At 40.2% G+C, this 23,217-nt stretch overlaps 1 protein-coding gene across 1 annotated transcript in view; it reads left to right on the top strand.

Moving 5' to 3' along the window:
* The window catches only part of ARNTL (aryl hydrocarbon receptor nuclear translocator like), a 46,549-nt gene that overhangs the window by 19,936 nt on the left and 3,396 nt on the right, over nt 1–23,217 (top strand). Inside the window, exons 2-17 of the mRNA XM_033152165.1 lie at nt 93–226; nt 1,343–1,490; nt 2,346–2,366; nt 3,572–3,610; nt 4,024–4,065; nt 5,470–5,627; nt 6,207–6,286; nt 10,140–10,232; nt 10,521–10,638; nt 11,314–11,463; nt 13,867–14,113; nt 17,625–17,731; nt 18,025–18,175; nt 19,290–19,378; nt 20,578–20,686; nt 21,589–21,682. Coding sequence (XP_033008056.1) covers nt 1,351–1,490; nt 2,346–2,366; nt 3,572–3,610; nt 4,024–4,065; nt 5,470–5,627; nt 6,207–6,286; nt 10,140–10,232; nt 10,521–10,638; nt 11,314–11,463; nt 13,867–14,113; nt 17,625–17,731; nt 18,025–18,175; nt 19,290–19,378; nt 20,578–20,686; nt 21,589–21,682 — 1,638 coding nt within the window. The 5' untranslated portion in view covers nt 93–226; nt 1,343–1,350. The remainder of the gene's footprint in view (nt 1–92; nt 227–1,342; nt 1,491–2,345; nt 2,367–3,571; nt 3,611–4,023; nt 4,066–5,469; nt 5,628–6,206; nt 6,287–10,139; nt 10,233–10,520; nt 10,639–11,313; nt 11,464–13,866; nt 14,114–17,624; nt 17,732–18,024; nt 18,176–19,289; nt 19,379–20,577; nt 20,687–21,588; nt 21,683–23,217) is intronic.

Raw genomic sequence — 23,217 nt, 5'->3', positions numbered from 1 at the left:
CTTGAACATTTTTTTTAAAAAGCATCGAAAGAATATATCTGGTGATGTAATGAAGAAAATTGACAGTGTGATACTTGTTTCCTACAACTCAGGCATTTGGAAGCTGTTGAGAAACAAGGCTGGAGGAAATGAAAGGAGGGTTAAGGTGACTGGCTGCTTTTGCACTGGCAGCAGGAGTGCACATCCTTCCAGAGTGGATCTAAGATTCCAGAAATCAAGTCTACAGGTAGGAACAGCCATCGGGGTTTCGGTGCTTTTGGCTTGTGTTTCTATATACTCTTACTATATTTCACAAAGAGGGAAGTAAGAGTGGGCTGCTTTGTTTGTTAAACTCTTAAGAACTCTAAAAATGCTTATTACGCGAAACCATAATTGAAAACTAATTATATTGCCCCACCTCTTTCCCCTTTTAAGTTACTTGAACCTTTTGCAGCTCTTTTTCCATGGAGAAATTTGTTTGCTTTCTACCGTTCTTTTCCCCCAACTCTTTATAATTTGCCTGTATTTTACAGATGTCTTGCCACCCTCTCAAATAAAGTCCCATCACTTTTTATCTTTTTTTAAAATCTATCAATTCTAGGCTTCACATAATATTTCAAGAACTTTATATCCATGGTGTGTTTTAGGAATATAAGCACATGATGCAACATCAGCTGCTATAGATTCAGAAGTGACCAGGAAATTGAATGACAATTTGTATTTCTGAGCAATCTTGTTGGCTACAGCTTTAGTTTAACAAAGAGTACTGTAGCACTTTGAAGACTAAAAAAAGGCATAGCAGAACTGTTACCAGAGTCACCTTTCTCTTTACTCAAATTGAAATTGTAAGCTTCAGCTATGGTCCCAGTGGCAAGAGTGTTAGATGTGGACCTGGGCATAACCTCTCTGTCCAGCAGTAGACTACTTAGGTGATCTTGGACAGAAATCACCTCTTAGCATGATGACTTTAAAAACAGACTGTAAAAAATCCTCAAAGGATTATGGTGATTAGTCTTAATGGAACATCCAGGTTCGGAACCCCATGTACTTTTGATTGCCACCTCATGGGAACAAACAAAATGGCTGTCTCCATCTTACCCCTCTTGCGAGCTTTTCAGGAGCACCAGGATAGACATTATTTCTAATACTGAATGGCATTTCTTATCTATTCCTTCCAGTAGAATAGGGAAAATGATTCCTTATACTTAATAGAATTGTTGTGGGCTGAGGTAAGAAATTATTGTAATGAAGTTAACTCTTAGGGATAGCAGGGGCTATATGAACCCATTAACTATTCTTGTGATGTAGCCATTCAGTTAACCAATTTCCTGTGCTTCTTTTCTTCTTTTTGTGGTAATTCTAGACAATCCAATGGCTGACCAAAGGATGGACATTTCTTCTACAATCAGTGATTTTATGTCACCAGGCCCCACTGACCTAATCTCTAGTTCTCTTAACTCTTCAGGGATGGATTGTAATAGGAAAAGGAAAGGCAGTTCTACTGATTATCAGTAAGTGCATTTCCTATTAGTATAACCTTTCAGCTGTGCCTGTTGTTCAAATTCCATTTTTATTTGGAGTCCTTTTCCGTTCCAAAAACGGTGGAAATAGATGAGGTGTTTTTCAACCTGTAAAAATTTCCTGCAGTGATCTATTAATTCATGGGAAATCACAAATGCACTCTTTTGAAGAGAATTGAGTTTTGGGGTACAATGTACTTTCATCTATATAATTGATGACTGCTTTGTAAATGTGGCACAATGAGTTCTTATCCCAAATATTTGCATTTATAGGGGGTATAGTACAAAATGTGGTATTATTTGATAAACAAGTCTTTACTTGTAAGTTGACCTAAAGCTGAAAATATGATTCAATTTTTTGCTCATTATTCTAGTTCTGCTTTCAGAAAAAGTTCAGAGATGTTTTGTCAGGATCTAAGGGCATTTTGTTCACACATTACTTTCTTTAGGTGTCCACCTGAAACAAAATATTATGAAATAAATAAAATATTTCAAATTTTTCAAAAGTCTTAACATATTGTTGTTAATTCTTACTGATAATTTTATTGGGTTTTTTTGTAAACCTCTTTGAGCCCCCCCCCCAATCAAGCAGTATATAAATTTTGTGAAAGAAAGAAATAAAAGTTGTGTGTGAATAGAACAGACCTATGCCTATGCTTGCAAATGCAAGTATCCTACTGAAACATTAAACAAGAGGTTCAGATTTTTAATAAAAATCTTCTCAAGGTACACAGTTGCAATGATCAAATAGTATAAATTAAGATTCACTGAAAACTGAATGTGTGGATAGAAAACGCTTTTCATCATTTAGAGTATAAATTGAACAATATTTTTCTCTCTTTTCAGACTTGATGGCTTTTCTTTTGAGTAAGTACAAATATCATATGGGGAAAGGGGGGCCTTGTTACAATGCTCACTGTGTAAAAGCATTGCAAGAGAAAAATTTAATTTTTTTTCAAGCACAGTCTATATTAACTGTTGTTTATCTGGCTAGTCACTAGTAAGTTCATGATTCTGATAAAATGCCTTTTTAAAGAAAAAAGTGCTTGGGAAGGTATATTTTGATATATTTACAAAACACTACTTGGATTCCAGTTGTATGATTAGCATTGCACCCTCTACTCTCTGTCCTCAAATGTAGAAAGGGCTAGCTGAGGGAGAAATGGATCGCCATTTTCAGTGACAGGCCAGTCCTGTGCAGGCATTTCTCATCAGATGATAGAAATCTTGTGGAGAAGAGACAGTGGGCCTGTAGGTATCTCACGCCAAATGCACATAGGCCACCCCCATGAGCTGGAACCCAGAGCATATAGGGTTCCAGTTCATGGTGATAGCCTATACATATTCTGTGGACTTCCCCCTTCAGATGCTCCTGCAGCTCATGTACAGTGTTGAGAAGGGGACATTGTGAAGCATGATGGGGAGGCGGGGCATATGGCCCCTTGTCACTTGCTGCACTACATCAATTGTGTGGAGAGAAATGCCTGGACCAGGCTCATATGTTTAACTAGATAGTCCTTAATGTATCCACCTTCTAAAGTTGGCTGCTGTTTCTTTTAAATTAGGTGGATATATCAATGCATTACAAAGCATGGCCAAGTTCCACGGATACATTTAAATGTGGGGTGGAGGTGAATGTCTGCTCATGGCCATTCAACAGCCCATTTTTTATCTTGGTTATTTTCAGAAAATATAAATATAATGAATGCTGCTGCTGCCATCTGTTTTTACTTGTGTAAATGCTAATGTTTTAGCAAGGTGTGGGAGTAAGGCAGTGTTTTTCAACCTTTTTTGGGCAAGGGCACACTTGTTTTATGAAAAAAATCACGAGGCACACCACCATTAGAAAATGTTTAAAAATTTAACTCTGTGCCTATTTTGACTATATATAAAGTAATTCTCTTGAATAGGAATCAAATAAACACAATTTTTCCCACGGCACACCAGGCAACATCTCGCGGCACACTAGTGTGCCGCGGAACAGTGGTTGAAAAACACTGGAGTAAGGATCAATGAAGCAAATTCTGCTGCATTTTTACCATGTTGATTTTTCTTTTGTTCTGGTTTTGTAGTGAAGGTATGGATACGGATAAAGATGATCAACATGGAAGGTATTTATTTGTGCATCGTTGTTGAATTGATTGTGCATCTTGAAAAATAAGTGTATTCAAAGTAAAGCTCGGATAATTCTAGAGAGTGAGATAAGGAGATGTGGAGGAGTGTAACTGAGGTCTGTGAGAATCTGGAGAGTATACAAGGACTGGGGTAATCCTACTGGAAGATCAAGTCTTAATATAACACCTAGATGAAATAGAAATCCTCACCTTGGTGAGAAAACGCATAGTTGTGATCCTTCTGAAATGTAAGTGGCTGTGATCCAAAGCATTGTGCAGTTAGTTCTACATATTCAAGTGGGCTTTGGGTATAGATTTATTTGAAAAGCATCTTTCTTCCTCACCTTGTCTCATGGCAAAGATTATATTGCTGTCTCGACTTGATTTGTATCACTTTTGTTCTCTGCTAGGTTGGAATATACAGACCAGCAAGGCAGAATAAAAAATGCAAGGTAAAACAATGAGTCTTTGTTTTAACTCCGTGAACAGTGAGTGAGCTTATGATGTGATCCATAAAGGCCTTTTGGATGTGTTCCTATAATGGATTTTTATTTCTTTAATAGGAAATTATGCTCCTACGCTCATGAGAAATGAGTGTACCAGGTTATATTAAAAAGCCATTTCATTTCTTGATCCAGAGATTACAGCATTTATGTCTTCTGCCAGCGCATCCCATATTGTTCCCACTAACAAGGATATTTTTCAAACCTGGCAGTTTGTGCTTCCTTAGAGTTTCTAGTTTATAGATTATGGATGAAGTTAAAGATTAAGCTAATTATGAAGTATTTAAAATATATCACGTGACAGAGAGATTTATACAAGTAATAAATGTGCCACATATAATAGATAATCTTACAATAATGTTAGCTACAGCGAATCATAGAATCACTTCAGAGTTTGAGACCACAACCTTATGTTGGGTTCAGCTTCCAAAAACGTTAAACAATATGGTAATTGAGTTAGGAGTGCAGGCTCAGGTTCATCCCATACTTTTCAAGATCAGCATCACTAAGATTCAATACACCAGTATTCAGTGATGTACCTTTCTTACAGGATATGAAACACTCGTATGCAAAAAGGATATTTAATTAAATATGAAGTACATATCTTCAGAATATATATAAATTATAAATACATATTCATGCATGATATTTATTGGCATGGCAAAGTTATATTAGAACAATTGCCTTTTTAAATTTACATATTTTCAAATATTTGATGAGCAGACTCATCAAAATATTTCGCAATATGCACTTGACCTCTATGGTCATTTAAGGTGTTTGAGTTTGGCAGGTCCCTAGAATCTGTGGGTGCTTGTGCATCACACACACTGCAACACCTATACGTCCATCACTGAGCATTACCCATTCAGGATCTTTCTGGTGAAGCCTCTCCTTCATGCTGTGCGGAAGTCCAATTTAGAATTTGATTGCCAGACAAATAGAGTGTTCTTGCAGTTGCACGATACTGTGTGTGAAATGCCTTGAAAGCTCGTCTGAAATGGTCTATCTGTTTTCCTGCAGGCAGGCATACCCGAGGCTTAGGGTTGTTGTCTAAACCAAAATAATTCATTTCAGATAATTGCAGTGATTCTTGACTTCTTTCTTCCCCTTTACATGACCAAGACTGTATCCTCATTTATAGTCGGTTTCCCTCAATTTACTCATCAGCTTTCATCCTCCTGTTTACTTTGTTTCATTTTTTCATTATGTAACCAATGTAAAGTAAATAAAGGTTTATCTACTGATAACTGATAATGTAAGCAATCCTGTCTCTTTTTTTCCACAAAAGCAATTAAGGCTTGTGATGTAACTGGATACCTGAAATGTCATGATCCTTATTTCATTATCACTTAGGGAGGCTCACAGTCAGATTGAAAAAAGACGTCGTGATAAGATGAACAGTTTTATCGATGAATTGGCCTCTTTAGTGCCAACATGCAATGCTATGTCCAGAAAACTAGATAAACTTACAGTACTGAGAATGGCTGTTCAGCACATGAAGACGTTAAGAGGTAAATTTTAAAACAAACTGTGTAGTTAGAGAGGTCACTTGTGGAACTTAAAAATATTGGTGTGTTGAAGCGGTGAAAGCACTTTGCACTTATTATTTCAGTATTGCTTACACCATTGTGGTAAAGTAGATTAATATTATTTTAGATGGGAGAATGAAAGAGCAGCAGTTTACCTGAGGTCACCTTGTGAGATTTTGACTGAAGTGAGATTTGTACTAGCTTGCACCATGTGATCTACAGATTTGCTAAAAGTGCTTTCATACCAGTAAAAGATACAAAATAGATATTTTATCATGCCAACCTTAATAATAATAATAATAATAATAATAATAACAACAACAACAACAACAATTTATTATTTATACCCCGCCCATCTTGGTAAAAGGTTTGTAAGCTTCTGAATAGAAAGAAATTGCTGCTGTTCCATAGTAGCTTTTGGGAGCAGCATCTACTTGGTTTTTAGAAAACAGACTAGGGACACTGAAAATAGTTGTGCAAATAGGATGTAACACATGCTGCACCTCGCACAACTGGTTTATTTACTCAAAGAATAATTATTTTCTTCTCTTTGCCTTTAAGGTGCCACAAACCCATATACAGAAGCAAACTACAAACCTGCCTTTTTGTCAGATGATGAACTAAAACATCTTATTCTTAGGGTATGTGTTAACTTCAGATACATGAAAGCATGTATAGTGTGCAATTAAAGAGAATATTCTTGTAAGTATGATGGCATTTTCATGTAGGGTATGTATGAAAGCATGTATAGTGTGCAATTAAAGAGAATATTCTTGTAAGTATGGTGGCATTTTCATGTAGGGTAGCGTTCTCTTATACCAGACACTACGACCATAAATTCCTCCAGTATAGGAGATGCAAGCTATAAGCAAAAGCTTCAGCCCAGGGCTTTCTTCAGCTGGAACGTACTGGAACTCATTTCCTGCACTTCTCAGGTGGGCGCCATTGCCATTGTACAAGAACAAGGGAGGCATTCATGGTGAGTTCTGGCACCTCTTTTTCCAGAAAAAGCCCTTTTTTAACCAATGGACTTACCAGCAAGTTACTGTCTGCCTGTTATGAGCACACTGTGCTAACCCCAATATAGTGTTGAGCAAGCTTCCAAGTAACATGAAACTCTGGATTAGTAGCCAGTAAACAAAAAAAAAACAAAAAACAAAAAAAATTGATAATAAATTACCAGGGACTACAAAAAGTGATTATATAATTCATAATGCTCTACTGTTTTGAGGTTGACTAATGTGTTTCCTGAGCAGAAATGCTAAAGGGAGAGGAAGCACCTTGGTTTCTAGAAACTGGTCTTTGATTTCGCTGTCTGTTCACCCCACTCCAGTGTTTTCTTCTGGCAACAATGTATTCTGTATTGAATAGGGAACCTCTGATTTTGCTTGAAGTGCATGTGAAGGATGACACTGACTATAATTTCTTGTCAGGTTCAAGGTGTTTTTTTTATGGCAACGTGTGATATTTAAAACTTAGTGGAAACTGACTTGATATTTATTAAATTTGGGGTGTCCGTGCTGTTTCAGTGAATTACAGTAATAACACCCATCTGCTTACCTGCCAGTTGAAACATGTTATCCACTAGTATCCCATACAACATAAAAATGCTCCTTTTCATCGGTCGCCATAAATCTTCAAAATCTCATTTGCGTTCTGCAATTATTATATTTTATATAGAAAATCCTACTTAAATATGAATATAAAAGTTAGCCACCCTTACAAATATAGAAAACCTTTCAAACCAGGGCTTAGTTTGTAGAGCAGACCCACTACTTCCACCCTGTATCAATACGTAACAAATTTGAACAGCTACCCAAGCCTAGGACCTTTGCTAGCTGCAGTTGGGTTGCAGAGCAGTATGCATGAGTTGAGATCGCTGTTTGGCACTGTGCTACCTCTAGCACCAAATCCATGGCCTTTACGTCTGTAGGTTATAGTTTGGCATTGGTAGTTCCATTTTGTGACCTCAGAGTACAAACCACCTTGCTGCGCTTGAGCTTTTCATTTTTAAAAAACTTTCTTTTTTAGACAGCAATAGCTGTCTATATAGCCTTCCTGTGACAAGAATGCTATTTCTTGCCCTTGTTTTCAAGACTGTTTCTGTGGGTTAGAGTGAAAAATCATTAATGCAGCATTTCATAAGCTACTGTAGCAGCATGAACCTAAGTGGCACTACTGCCACCAGCAGGCACAAACATCTAATAACCAGTCAACATTCTTAATGGTTACTCAGAACTGTCAAAAGTAGCGTCACTCTTCAATTATATTAAGCATTAGTTGAATTTCCCAAATACAGTGGTACCTCGACTTACGAATATAATCCGTTCCGAATGCACATTCATAGGTCGAAAAATTCGTAAGTCGAAAAAAGCGATTTCCCCATAGGAATGCATTGGAAACAAAAAATTCGGAAAAATTAGTAAGTCGAGTAAACCGCATCTAAAATTCGTAAGTCGAGTAAACCCCATCTAAAACCGCCAACGGATGTCCTTCGGATGTCGAAAAATTCGTAGGCATGCGGGCACTTTTTTCATTCGTAAGTCGAAAAATTCGTATGTCGAGTAATTCGTAAGTCGAGCTACCACTTTATGCTGTTGCAGCTTAATTGTATATAGGAGTCTGAATAGACTGAACCTTCCTTCGTATTAGTATTTCAAGTATGCAGACAGACTATTGAATTTTCTTGATTTGACATTTAGAGCCAGAACCCATACTTACATGCTCTTATTTTTTTAAAAAGGGTCAGCAATACTTAAGTGGTTGACCTGCATGGTTTAAGTCTGTTTCAACAGAACTTTTAAAGGCGCGTCACCTAAGTATTTAGAACAAGATTGCATGTACAAAAGTTTACATTAAAACATGATAAAAGTAGAAAACTTCACAATTTTCTATGGTAATATACCAGAGTTGTTGAAGTCTAAATAAAAGTTTAAAACTGTACAGTTGCCATTACAGGTAATATACACCTTTGAGGTGTCAAGTTTGATTGTTATGGTAAGATTAGTGTCTCTGGCGGGTCAATGAGTGATACTGCACGATACTTTACAGCCTTGTATTTCTCCCGTATAGACTGTTGTGTATGCTGTGCCGCTGTCTGGTAGGTCTTGTGGAGGTCCATTATACAGGGCTTAAGACTTTCAATTGTGTATCCCGTAACTTCAGCAAGAGAGTCAGTCCAAGTTTTTCCAGAAATAGTATAGTTTGCTGCATGAAATGCTGCGGCAGCAATTGTTGATGGCAAATATTTCAGGTATGTCGTCTCTGCATCAATTAAACTCAGTTCTCCCAAGTACGTTGCCAGGTTTTCCACTTGGGAACTAGCTGGCTGATGCAAGAAGTATTGAGAAAGGAACTGGTTTATTGCCTTCTGCAAATTTGATCTGACTGCCCTGCAGGTTTTACCCTCTGGTAAACGAATGCCGAGTCTCTGCCCTGCTGAAGCAGCTTTGGTGTGCAAATATTCAGGCTTGAGTCTGTATGCTTCCATACGGACAAGCACTCCAAGTGAAATTAAGTAGGATTTATAAACCTATTTTTAAGATCTGAAGAGAACATCTCCTATGAAACTTTAGAGAAAGGCATCAGTAAAAGGAACCCAACTCTCTCCCACCCTGGGTGAGATTCATCATGGTCAGATAAGAGGCATAAACAAAGCAATAAAGGGGTGACATCTTGTGGTGTAAGATGACCCCCCCCCAATGTGGTGAAAAGATCTAGCAAGATCTTCGAGCAGTACAGTATTTGCATTCTTTGTTTTGCATGTGTGATGCGTGCATATCACCCCTTTCCAAGTGTCTGGTAAGACACTCCACAAGAATAATGTTCTGGAGTCTGCCTTGCATTAATCTAGCCTATTTCCAGCAAATCCTTTTCTTCTGGTTTCCTAGAAGCCCCTTTGGAAAGATTGCTGGCAACAGCCCAATGAAAGTGAGTCATTTTTGCCTTCCCTGCTATGGCCTTTTCCACCCCCACACATGAACAGCTCCTGGCAGATTCTTAAGATCCTGAAAAAGGTTTTGTTAGAGCAAGAATAGGAAGATTAGATGACCCCTTACTCTCCACCCCACCCCCCACATCACCTCCTGCAGTTTTTGGAAATTTCCTTAAAGAAAGGTTTTAAAAAATGAAAGGCTCAAGCACAGCAAGGTGGCTTTTAAATAATTGCTTAGGTGTGACTGAATGTTACCCTTTACAAATAGACATTTACCAATGACATTCAGCCATTTTGCCTTGCCATTTTCTGGCATTATTATTTTAAAAAAATAGTGTCGTCATACTCAAGTCTCCACTGATTTTTTTGCCATGTGCTAATCCTGGCGTGTTCTGGTCCATGGGGTCACGAAGAGTCGGACACGACTGAACAACAACAATCTAGTTGCATTTCAATGCAAAGTGTTTGGTCACCAAAATTCAACTGCATGTTGTGAATCATTTTAACAATGTGTAAATAACACACTATAACAAAGTGGCCATCCTATGTTTCCCAATTAGGCTGCAGATGGTTTTCTATTCGTTGTGGGCTGTGACAGAGGCAAAATACTGTTTGTTTCAGAATCAGTCTTCAAGATCCTCAACTACAGTCAGGTATATTTTGTCTTTCTTATGATGTAGAAAAGAACAGGGCCTTGTAACATATTTTGTTCAACTCGGTGGATGTAGATGACTCTGTGCTTAAGCTATCAATGTTGTTCTCTGTTTTATTTTATGGGTTGAAGTGAAATATTTCAGTTTACAAAAACAGTATTGTTTTCATTCATTTAAAATATCAGTTAATTGAAATGTAACAAAATTGCTATTAACAGTTTTCCTTGCTGTGAGCTTCGCAGCATGTCTGTAATAATTTAATTGGTTGTTAACATTCTTTATTGGCAGAATGATCTGATAGGTCAGAGTTTATTTGACTACCTTCATCCTAAAGATATTGCCAAAGTTAAGGAGCAACTTTCTTCTTCTGATACTGCACCACGGGAAAGGCTCATAGATGCAAAAAGTGAGTTATTGGATTTTTCATTGTGCTCCAGTGTGGTGTAGTGGTTAAGAGTGGTAGACTCATAATCTGGGGAACCGGGTTCGCGTCTCCACTCCTCCACATGCAGCTGCTGGGTGACCTTGAGCTAGTCACACTTCTTTGAAGTCTCTCAGCCCCACTCACCTCACAGAGTGTTTGTTGTGGGGGAGCAAGGGAAAGAGAATGTTAGCCGCTTTGAGACTCCTGTGAAAAGGAGTAGTGAAAAGCGGGATATCAAATCCAAACTCTTCTTCTCTTCTTCTCTACAGGCTAGTTCACAGGTCCTGATGATTTTAAGCTAATACAAAATAAAGTGGAACTATTACCTTTTGTTACTTGGAAACTGTGGTTCAATTCATGAAGCATGAAATCACACTGGCCCTTTTTACAGCAGTTTCACACTCCTGAATCACGTTTGGCTTGTAATCGACTGAAATTCCACTATCCTTTTCATATGTATTGTTGCTAAGCAAAGTATTTCCAATCCCATAATTGCTTTCCTAAATGCAGAACTTTGCTTTTGTGTCCATTGAATATCATTCTGTTGAGTTATGTTCATGGATACTATCTAGTTACAGATATGTATATTTGAAAATAAAAATTTAAAGCCAAGCCAGATTCACCATTTTGGATTTGTGTTCTTTCACTCCATTGCAGCTGGACTTCCAGTTAAAACAGATATAACGCCTGGACCATCACGACTATGCTCTGGAGCAAGACGTTCGTTCTTTTGTAGGATGAAATGCAACAGACCATCCGTGAAAGTAGAAGATAAAGACTTTCCTTCCACCTGTTCTAAAAAGAAAGGTACCAGTAGTATGCATTGATTAATCTAAAAAAAATATTTTTGGTTCTTTTCTACCAATTAAGGTATTTAACTGAGATCAAATAAGACCCTGCAGAGTTGTAACTTTATGAAGAAATAAAGAAGAAACCTGACTCCCACTGGCTTAGTTTCTGACCTTATGAAGCAATTCATAGGTTTTGCATATGGGATCAGATTTGCATTGGCTACATAAAGCATCATTTGGAAAATGAGATTTAGCTTCCAGTCCTTCCCTGACTTTTGAGTCCACAAATGGTTGAAATAATAACATTGTAATCATGCTATTGCTAAAAACAGTCAATTCTCTTAACAGTTTCTAAGACTTTTTGCTATCAAATAGTATATGTTTGGTGAGGCAAGGCAAATTGCTAGTAAGGTCAGGATATAGTTTGTAGACATAACATTTAAATTGTTGATAGCAAACTGCATTCAGAGCCAAAGATGATAAAACACGTAATTTTCTCTGATTTGTCCTTCCCCCTGTGTCCCCTGAAACTCTGCTCTAGGGTGTTGGTTGCCCTCCAAAGGAGGATGGGAAGAGATATAGGGAGCTTCAGAGAAAAGGGAAATCAGGGAAATATGTCTTCCCTCCCCTGAGAATTTCAGCTAGATTGCAGTTCCTTCTATGAATTCAGGAGGAGTCCCTGGCTCCAGCCCCAATGGGAAAGGAAGCTGCTCAGGCGCCTGGGGCGGTGCACCGAGGGGTGGCAGGAGCTGCACAAAGGGGCAGCGCGAGGGTGGGGCGAACTGCCCATAGGGGCGGGGTGCACCTCGAGGCCTCCAGAGTCTGCCTGCCTCCTTCCTTCCACTCAGCCGCCCTACAGCTGGAGGGGGGAGGCAGTGGGCAGACTGTTTGGGCAGCATGGAGCCTGCGCACACCCAAGCCACTATGTCTCTCCCAGGAGAGACGCGTGGCTCAGGCATGCTGCAGGCCCCACAGTGAGTGCTGCTCGGCACTTTGTCACCCCCCTCAGTGGTTACACCCGGGGCGGCCGCGCACCCACTACACCTCCTTCCTCCACCCCTGTCCAGCCCATTGACATTAATATCTTAACCATTTTAGTTACAGGTAGGTAGCCATGTTGGTCTGCCGTAGTCGAAACAAAATAAAAAAAATTCCTTCCAGTAGCACCTTAGAGACCAACTAAGTTTATCATTTGTATGAGCTTTCGTGTGCATGCACACTTCTACAGAAAGGTTGTACTTTACCTACTACAGATAGAAAACCAATATCATAACCATGCCCAGGAAATTCATTGTAAACTGTCTAAATTGGACGTATTGAGGATTCTGTGGCAAGCTTGTCCACTTCTGACTTACAAAATAGCAAAGTTGACTTATCCAGCAGGAGTCCTTCTCTTGTAGTGCTCAGATTATGTTGCCTTTGCTTGAAAATAAAATTATTTGACAATCTTAAGTGTAACAGCAATGAATATTTTTATGGAGAAAGATTGAACTGGCCAAGTTCACCATAATGAGCTCAGCCTAGAAAATCACTATCTTTAAAATAAAACTGCACTTTGGAAGCGCATAATCAGAATGATGCTATGTTAAAAACACTTGAAATGTTGGTAACTCTGGATACGGAGGGGATTGCATAATTTAATAATTAAATGAGTTGATCTTTCAAGAAAATCTAGATAGACTGCAAAACAGTGAAGAGCTCATTCACATGAAACTTATTTTTTTAAAAAAGCTTAGTTTTTTAAAACGACCATTTTCTCAATATAAGTATAAGTATAATTATAAGTATAAATTCTACTGAAGTAGTGTGCGTTACACATACTGTCAGAATGGGGTGTGTAGTCTGATTTTCTTATTAACAAGGCACCACATGTCCTCTTCTGAAGGTCCATGATAACAACTAGGTGGGTGTGCAAGAGCTGGACTCTGCTAATGGAAACCTGATATTGCTACCTGTGGTGGGCCACAAAACAGCAGTGGCTTCTTGGAACCCACCGCATGACCCTTCTGGAGCCCTCCATGAGGAGCTTTCCCTGCAGACTGTTGATGGTAGCTCACAGCCAATGGCTGGTTAAAACATATGGATCTCTGGTTTATGGTCAGCTAAAACTACCAGCTGCTGACCGAGATGATGATCCAAGAATTGCATGATACCACTTTGGCAGGTGTCTTTGTTCAGCACTGCTGTAGCACCTTCTTGATCCTGTCCCTGCCGTTGGGGAGCCCTGAAGAAACCAAGAACTCCGGGTCCTAGACCAAGCATTTGAATGGAAGTCTGCATACATACAGCCTGTTGCACATTGTACAGCTCTTCAGAAGTTGAATGCTTAAGATGCCAGATGTTTCATGTGCCTGAACCCCAAGCTGCCATTTTTTCACCAATGCAGTACTGATGACATAAACCTTATTTTCTTTTGTAGCAGACCGGAAAAGCTTTTGCACTATCCATAGCACAGGATATTTAAAAAGCTGGCCACCAACAAAAATGGGACTAGACGAAGACAATGAGCCTGATAATGAAGGCTGTAATTTAAGCTGTCTCGTTGCAATTGGACGGTTACATCCTCATGTAGTTCCTCAACCAGTAAATGGAGAGATCAGGGTTAAACCGACAGAATATGTTTCTCGGCATGCAATTGATGGGAAATTTGTATTTGTAGACCAGAGGTAAGAACAACATCTTTAATTCATGCTATCAGGACAATGGTCTGTTGACTTACGTTTATTCTTTTTCCTACTAATGTTTTTATTCAGAACAGCAATAATATTAGTTATGAAAATAAATAATTGCAAAGTACTTTTGGAGCAATTATTTAACCACAGTTTGTGACTCTAAATTACTGATCACCCTGAAAGGCAGAATCCCTGTGGCATAAATGTAATCATTTGTTGCTCAAGAATATTGACACCTAGTTTGATGAATAATAATTAAACTTTTTGGTTAAAAAAATGGGATGCAATCCACAACCCCCCATGGTGCTCATATTATCTCCTTTCCTCCTAGCATAGCACAGGAAACAAAGCACAATCTGACTGATTTGTTTATGGACCAAATTCAAAATGCTGATTTTAACCCACAAAGTCTTCAGTGGCCCAGACATTAATAAACTATGAACCTCATTTACCTATATCTAGGGCTTGAGGTAAACACTGGAGGTCCTTCTCTGTGTGCCCCCTCCAGCAACAGTACAAAGGGCCTTTTCAGGGGTGACCCTCTATTTGTGGAATGCTCCCCTCAGGAAGGTTCACCAGCCCCAGGCATTGGCATCTTTTTGGTGCTTGGAAAGACATTTCTCCCAGTCAACTGTGTATTAATCCCTCGTTGCATTTGTTGTTATTGTTAGCTTATTACCTGCCTTTCATCCTAAGGCCCCATGGCAGGTAGCAACCATTTAAAATGCAACATTAAAAACAGTTTAAAAGAAATTATGATTTAAAATGTTAGTCTTTGGCAGGGATGCTTATGTTGTAGGGGAGAGTGCGTGTTGTGTTTATGATTTGATTATTTTTGGGGTTGCTTTTTGATTTTAAGATTATTTGTATTAGGGAATGTTATTTTTATAAGTCGTTCTGAGACTCCTTGTGGGAAGAAACTAATAAATTAAATAACGAGACTGGCCAGAGTAGGTGCAAGAGCTCTCAGCCTTACAAGATCGTAGTTACCCCCACTGGGTTGTAAAAATAGAGCCATAGCTTCCTCAAATTAAATCCTTTGAATTTACTTTAACTTTATAAAAAGTGAGGAGTACAGGGGGTTGATGATAAAGAGAAAATTCATGAAGCTTCTGCATTTGTTGCGTTATCTATCATTCATTTGCACTTGATTTATTAAACCAAACTATGTCCCTGCTTAGTATTTAGAAGGGAGGTTAAGAAAGGGATATAAAAGAACAAATGTGATTATTTTATGCAAAGATGCCTTTCACTCTTTGTTTGGTGCAAGTGAAGGTTGTTTTGAGGGTGAAGGAACTGTGCACCCCTTTCCCCCTTCATTTTTGGCATGCCAAAGAGAACATGGCATGCCACAAAAAAATAAAAAATAAAATCTTGACTACAATTTCAGGTTTGGTTGAAAGCTTTCTGTAACGTTACAGGAAAATGCCACCTTTGTAGCCCTCTGCTAAAGTGAGCAACGTCACTGTGGGCAGTGAGCCTCATTTCTATGTTGGAGCTACTGCACTCACATGTTTTCAGTTTTGTGCAAGGAGGGATTATATCACTTTGGATTTCTAAGTATATGAATACATTGGAGAATTGCTATACATTCGTTCATTTGGTAATGTTTCCAATTTAACCCTTGCCAGTTAAATATTAAATGGTAAGAGCTAATAACTGGGAAATGTACCAATAAGTACCTACATTTTCTCCAATGTTCATAAGTTACCATGGGAAGTTATATCCCTTATTGCGTGGCTATATCCCTCCCTCCCAGGTGAATAATGACACATGACACATTGTATCCAATTAAATGGGCGTAAAGGCCACAACTTTATTGGTTACGGATGTTGAGCGGTATTGGCTTAGGCATTGGATCCTAACCACTATATCTGACCTCAACCCAGGTGTTGAAGGTCTGTGAAGGGTTAACCAGCAAGGGTAGCGCCCCTGACGCTTATCAAGGGGAACTGCCCCTGTGATCACCGTTGGGGCGTGGCTTAGGCCCTAACCTCCCTAGGCTTCGGACGGGACCACGCCCCCGGAAACCTTTAACGGAATACCCTTCCAATGAGGGGCAGGTGATGGCGCTACCTCCCCTTTTTACCTCTATTGATGTTATCCAATGCCTAACTGCCAAAACCAAAGTTGTGACGAATTGCTACGAGGTAGGTGAAAAAACCCGATTTGGCTAGTCCAAATGGGAAAAAGTCCTACCAGGCCCCCCAGCCAACTGGGGCAACCAACCGGAGTCCATAGCAAGGTCAATAGCAGCGCAAGGAAAGGGGGAAGGATTCCCACCGTCTCCAGTTAAAGGGCTGTTGGCCCCTCCCCTCAGCCGACCGGATTGGTCAGCCACTGGGGAGAAGCTTCGGGAATCCTCCAATCGTGCAGGGGCTGTGTATCAGCCCCTGCACACGTGCTCGGGTCGTGATACCCGCAACGCCACCTCCTGCCTATAGGCAGAAGTGGCTTTGTAGTATGAAAATAAACCTTTAGCTTTCTGGACTATAATATATTCAGCCAGTTGGCAGCTGGAAGAGCTAATCTGGATTTAGTGGAAGACAGAACTTATTTGGATCTTTAACCTTAGGGATGCTCATCATGTTTATTTATTTCCTTGAGTACTTTCATAAGTGAGTTTCTCTTTTATGCCAATAGCTAAATTGAAAATACTTGGCAAAGCCTCCCCAGAGTTATCTGGAATACAGATGCTAAAACAGATGGTACCTTTAAAACTACTGATAGAATATCAGAAGAAATATATTTGCATGCAAGAGATTTCCATGCCAACCTACTGTCCTGGCAACAGGAAGGAAGATCCTATTACTAGCAGCTAAATCATAACATGCAGATTACAGAGCAGAGGTGGAAAAGAAAAGGTTTCATGAATAATCGCTCACATAATATACATTTTTGTCACTTCTTATTTTACATTTTTTTGTACATTTGGTCTTACCCTCAATGCACATTTGCTATCACCCCTTTTTTAACACTGCACCAAAAGCATGTACATATATGAACTTAATTTCTTGATTTGTTAATAGACTGAGTTTTGACTGTAACTGCAATATCCAACATCCAGTTACAGGCATTTGAAGCCCATTGAAATCAGTGGCATTGTGCTTGCGTACCTCTGTCCATTTGTGGTCAACATATCTCTTTTGGGACACTGCTTGGAGATTTTTGAAATATTAAGTAGTTTATAAATGCATTTAAATAAATCCATTAAGTGCATGCTTTTGCTCCACCCCTCTGCCACATTTTCTGAAACCGTGTTCCCACGTTGAGCTGTTATATACGGAATAATTAGCATTGGTTGTGACAACAGAAGGGAGAGGAAAGAGCTTCAGTGTGAGGGGCCATGGTTTTCGCCATCTTTCTCTCTGACAGTAAAAGTTTCTCCTTGAAGGGAAAGGAGCAGGCCATGCCAATCTGTTTCTGGTCTGTTGGCACTCCTTTTTTATACAGTAGTTTTCACCTAAGTATTATTTTTTAAGCTAAACAACCTTTTATATTTTAGGGCAACTGCAATTCTGGCATATTTACCACAGGAACTTCTAGGTACTTCGTGTTATGAATATTTTCATCAAGATGATATAGGGCATCTTGCAGAATGTCACCGACAAGGTAAAATAAGCAAAATAAAAAAATAAAAATGCAAGGGGGTGGTAGTTAATTCCAAACTTGTTAAATTTCTGACTTTATTTCTGTTTTTTATTAAGAAAGAGTGGTTAGGAAACACAACCTGGATAAATTGAATAATGGGAAAATTTTAAGTTGATGTTATAATTATAATAGTACATATGTAGGAAATTTGCCACAGTGGGAAGGAACACACAGTGGGAAATGATGAACACACAAGACTATCTAGGGACTGTGCATTTATATTAACTTTTGTTCCATTTCCCCCCTTCTTTCAGTTTTACAGTCGAGAGAGAAAATTAATACTAATTGTTACAAGTTTAAAGTCAAAGATGGATCTTTTATTACACTGAGGAGTTGTTGGTTCAGTTTCATGAACCCGTGGACCAAAGAAGTAGAATATATTGTCTCAACTAACACAGTGGTATCGTAAGTATTTTTCTTCAGCTGATAAGCTGGGCACTTAATCCTTCTTTCCAAGTATCAAAGGAGTTATAAGCAGACGTAGAAAATCAGCACATTGTTATCTGCTTGGTAACAAAGCATACACAGACATTCCCATTGACTTCACAGTTTTGTTAGGTCCAGTGGTATGAAGTGGCCTGCAAAACTGGACCCTACATGCTGCCTGGTTTGGGGCATCAACATGTCGACAAGACAGTATTTTACATAGGTCCATACCACTTCATTGAGCCATTTGATCTGCTTTTCAATGTCAAGATATATTTTATCAAATAATGACAGAACTGGAAACAGCCAAATAGTCCCAAAGTTCAAATATAGCAGAATGCCCCAATTTAGACTAATTGGTTTCCCTATCCCAAAGTTGCCAGAAGGACAATAAAATATTTAACCTTCTGCAAAATAAGGGTCTTCACCTTCATGATTGCCCTGGGTCATGGAAGGCAAATACGTCTGTTGCCATGCTCTATTGAAATGTAGGTTCTGGCCTATAATTTAGGGGTATCATTTCAGAATTTCTTCAAGGGACAAAAAATGAGTGGGAAAAACAGAAGCATGAATGGGAAGGGGCGAAGCTTGGTGGCGAAGCATCTGCCTTGCATGCAGAAGGGCCCTGGTTTTATCCTTGGCATCTCCAATTAGGGGTGGGAGAGACTTCTGCCTGAAACTCTGGAGAGATGCTGCCAGTCTGTGTAGACATGACCAAACTAGATGGTTTGATTCCATATAATGTAGCTTCCTATGTTCCCTAATGCTCCAAGCATATAATCAGCCTTTCCAGCTTCCTTGATTCTGCTGTAATGTGTAGTGGATCTCACCCCTGCTGCTGCTGAGATATGAAAATCCCAGTTCTACTTTATGTATTGCAAACAGACAGAAACATGATGTTTACATTTTTGTCTTTTGTGTAACATATGATCTGTTTCTTGATTATCAGTTTGTAATGCAAAGCTTGTAATTTCTTCTGTGTCTCTTTCACTTTGTGGCTATGATCTGAAAAGAGAAAACGTGGTGACTGGCTGCATGCAAGCCAAGGGTCTCATTTTTCCTTCTGTTTCTTTTGAAACATCCCTCCCTGCAGTGCCAATGTACTTGATGGGGGAGACGCGACTTTTCCACAGCTTTCAGCTTCACCGCACAGCATGGACAGTGTGCTCCAGGCTGGAGAAGGTAACTAGAGCACCGTATACTGTACAAAGCCATTCATGGCCACCTTTTAGCTCCTTTAGCCAGTTTGGTGTTCCACCATCAAAGCTAAGTCAGCCAGTCAAGCCCATGTTCTAAGTGGCTCTTTTTGGAGCCAAGAAGCTCACTAAATTTCGCGAGCTTCAAGTGCCAAATATCAGAGTCCAAATGAGCCCCTGAGCCAAAGAACACACGTGAAGTTAGTGTAACATAGGAGTTAAGTTTTACTTCATTAGTGAGTGAAGATTTGAAGCTGGATCTTCCTAGTCTTACTCTAACAAACTCTAACTTGGCTCACTTTAGCTGTTAATAATATATCCCTTGTCAGTCGAAATATGTAGGTGTCCTGTCTGTCATTCTATATGCCTTCCTTTGGGAGTCATTTGAACAAGTAGCCCAGGGGTGCCCAAACGTTTTTCAAAGAGGGCCAGATTTGATGAAGTGAACACGCATGAGGGCCGACCAAAGTTGCTGAACTTTTTTTAGGGTTGAGGTTGTTGAGCTTCTACTGCAACGATTGGAATCATTGGGCTATATCCAACAAACTCTTCTCAATGGTGCAAGGATTTACACAACAGGATCTCACCCCTTTAACAACAACAAATTAATTAATTTATACCCCGCCCATCTGGCTAGGTTTCCCCAGCCACTCTGGGCGGCTCCCAACAGAATATTAAAAACATGATAAAACATCAAACATTAAAAACTTCCCTAAACAGGGCTGCCTTCAGGTGTCTTCTAAAAGTCTGATAGTTGTTTTTTTCCTTGACATCTGATGGGAGGGCGCTCCACAGGATGGGCGCCACTACCGAGAAGGCCCTCTGCCTAGTTCCCTGTAACCTCACTTCTCGCAGTGAGGAAACTGCCAGAAGGCCCTCGGCGCTGGACCTCAGTTGAGGGACCCCAGAACAGATTTAGTGGATGCACAAAGGAATTGGGGTGGGGTGGGGTGGGAGGATTCCTGTTGTGCAAGCAGGAATCCTTCCACTGCCAGGACCCTAACTTGTTGCTACATTGGATACAACTCAATGACTACTGAAGTAAAGTATTTAACATTGTAAATGGAGGAGAGAGTTCTGGACAAGGGACATTTTCTGCTTTCCGCTAAAATTTTCATGTGTGTTCAGAATGTGCAAGCAGAAAGGGTGTAGCTCTTTATGTTCTCTCCTCCCCCCTTTATAAAGGTGGTCCCAAAAGATCCCTTCCAACAGTCCCTGGTATTCCAGGTGGAACAAGAGCAGGAGCTGGAAAAATTGGCAGAATGATTGCTGAAGAAATTATGGAGATTCACAGGTGAGGAAAGCCCCAGTGCTGATCTTCCATCTCAATATCTATTTCTAAAAAGGAAAAGGAAAAAAAAGTGACCAGCTGCTTCCTTTCCATAAATAGCAAGTATCCCTGTTTAGTTGCTTTCAGGTTACAAGAAATCAATACTGTAGCTGCTGTAGTGTTACTATTGGTCGTTGTAGGAGCAGGAGGCAAACCTGACAAGTCCAGAACAAATATGCGTTCACTTTTAGCACCTAGTGTGTTCTCTCTTGATGCATTTACAGTAGTCTGTGTAAGTGGTGTAGCTGTTTTTGTAGAAATGTGGAGAGAAAAGTGTGTGGCAATATATTGGGTTATGTTGAGAGCAATGAGCCCAAATGGTCAAAACCTCTGCCTCAAAATTATGCTGATCACTGATAGGGGAGAGGGAGAAAAGAACCATAAGTGGTCAGAACTTTTTTTCAGCTGGAATTCGCCAGAACTCAGTTCTGACACCTCTCAGGTGGGTGCCATTGCCCTTCTAAGAGAATGAGGGAGGTGTTCACGGTGAGTTCCGGCACCTCTTTTTCTAGAAAAATAGCGCTGGGTATAGTCAGTGGGAAATTCTTCATATTATGTTTTCTACCTCCAGTAATGTATACAATTGAGAACACCAAGGCATTGTAAACCAGAACAGGTTAACACATCTGACAGGTTAAAATTCAAAATGCTAAGTTCTAACCAGAGCATCCTCTCTCACACACCTGATAATGAGAGAGATAGGACCTCCTTGGGTACAATGTTCCAAGGTGTTGTACAATGTTCCAAGGTGTAATTTTGGAGTCATATCGGTAGGGGACAGGTTGCCATGAACACAATAAGTTGGTCAAACATTAATTGCATTGTTTAGCATAACCTTTCTAATCTGACTGGTTTTGTTCTGACAGGATAAGAGGCTCTTCGCCTTCAAGCTGTGGCTCTAGTCCATTAAACATGACCAGCACACCTCCCCCTGACACTTCTTCACCAGGAGGCAAAAAGGTGAGATGGGGTCTTTAAAATTGCTAGGCTTCTCTCAGCAGTCTCACACATTTGTTTGCGCATGCACAGACATCCTCTGGGAACTTCCTGTTGCTAGTATTCTGTAGGGCTGAATTCTCAGCAGCTCAATTCAGGGGAAGAGTAAGGTCCATTCTGAATATTTTTGGAACACGTACAGCCAACAAAGTTACTTTTCAAATTGCCAGAAAGTTATCTCTCTACAGCAAATGTGCAAGTTTTCAATTTACAATGTGATTTGCTGTCTTAACCCTTATCCCAATGTGCTGCTGCTTTCATGCACCAATTCAGCACTAGCACAGCTCCATCTCATGGTCTATAGAGATAGATCTGGATGCTAGCAGCATATTGATGCCTCTGGGCTCCAAACCACCTGATGACCACATCCAATGGCAGTGGTACTGGGGGCAAGATGGAACCTTGTGGGACTCCACAGCTCAACTCCCGATGGGACCAAGCAGAAATTGGCCAGTCCCACACCCTGGAAACAACCCTGCAGGTAGCAGCATAACCACTGTATCTTAGTAGCTCCAGACCACAGATCCACTCCAAGAGGATACCATGGTTGGCAGTATCAAAAGCTGCTAAGATACTGAGGAGAATCAATAGGGTTATACTCTCCCTGTCTTTCTCCCAATGCAACTCTTGCCACCCCATAGCAAGACCAAGGCTTCCACAGGAGTGTCAGATACACCAACTGGAAACTCACCCAAAGCATTTAGCAATCACTGGAGTTGATACTGCTACTATCAGTCCAAACCACCAGGAAGTGGCCTGTCCATGACACCTTCAGCCACAGAGCCACATCCAGTCCACTCAGTAGCATACATCAGATGCAGTGCATTAACCTGCAACCCGTGTGGAGCCAATGATGTACTGAGACAGCCCCATGGCTGTTGCCCCATAGCATGCTTTCAGTGTCACTGCTGGTCCCTCAGAACAAACCCTTTGGGGTTCTCCAACATTATTGCTGCAACCAGATTGGACAGGAAGACGGTAGGGTGGTGGGGCAGGCAGTGCACCAATAACATTCCTATTCTCTCTCCCTGGCCCAACACCAGGCACATTGACTTCCTGTTGAAAGACAGAAATTTAGGAATGACTGTAATGCCCACCTTTGAGTTCTCCAACCAATGCACATGCGGCACTGAATACCCAGGTGTGCTCAGCTGAAACAGGTCAAGTCTGCCCACCACCTTCCCAGGTTTCTGTAATACTTGCTACCTCATTTCCCTGAGCCATGGTTATTGTCATGAATGATGTTTTTTTAAAAAAATTGTACGCCAACCTGGTATTCGCCAGCTCTGCAAGGGAAGTAAATGGGCATGGCTGCCTAGGACTGACAGTTATTTGGTGGCCTACAAGGGACCACAGTCAGCAAGTGCCAATTGGCTCTTTTGCTCATCTTGCCACACCCTCCCGCATTGCAATATTTCCAGTGTGGTGTAGTGGTTAAGAGTGGTAGTTTCGTAATCTGGTGAACCGGGTTTGCGTCTCCGCTCCTCCACATGCAGCTG

Source organism: Lacerta agilis, chromosome 1, assembly GCF_009819535.1.
Source record: "Lacerta agilis isolate rLacAgi1 chromosome 1, rLacAgi1.pri, whole genome shotgun sequence".
Classification (NCBI taxonomy): domain Eukaryota; kingdom Metazoa; phylum Chordata; class Lepidosauria; order Squamata; family Lacertidae; genus Lacerta; species Lacerta agilis.
Note: the sequence above shows the minus strand (reverse complement) of the source record. Positions and strands in the feature narration are given on the sequence as shown.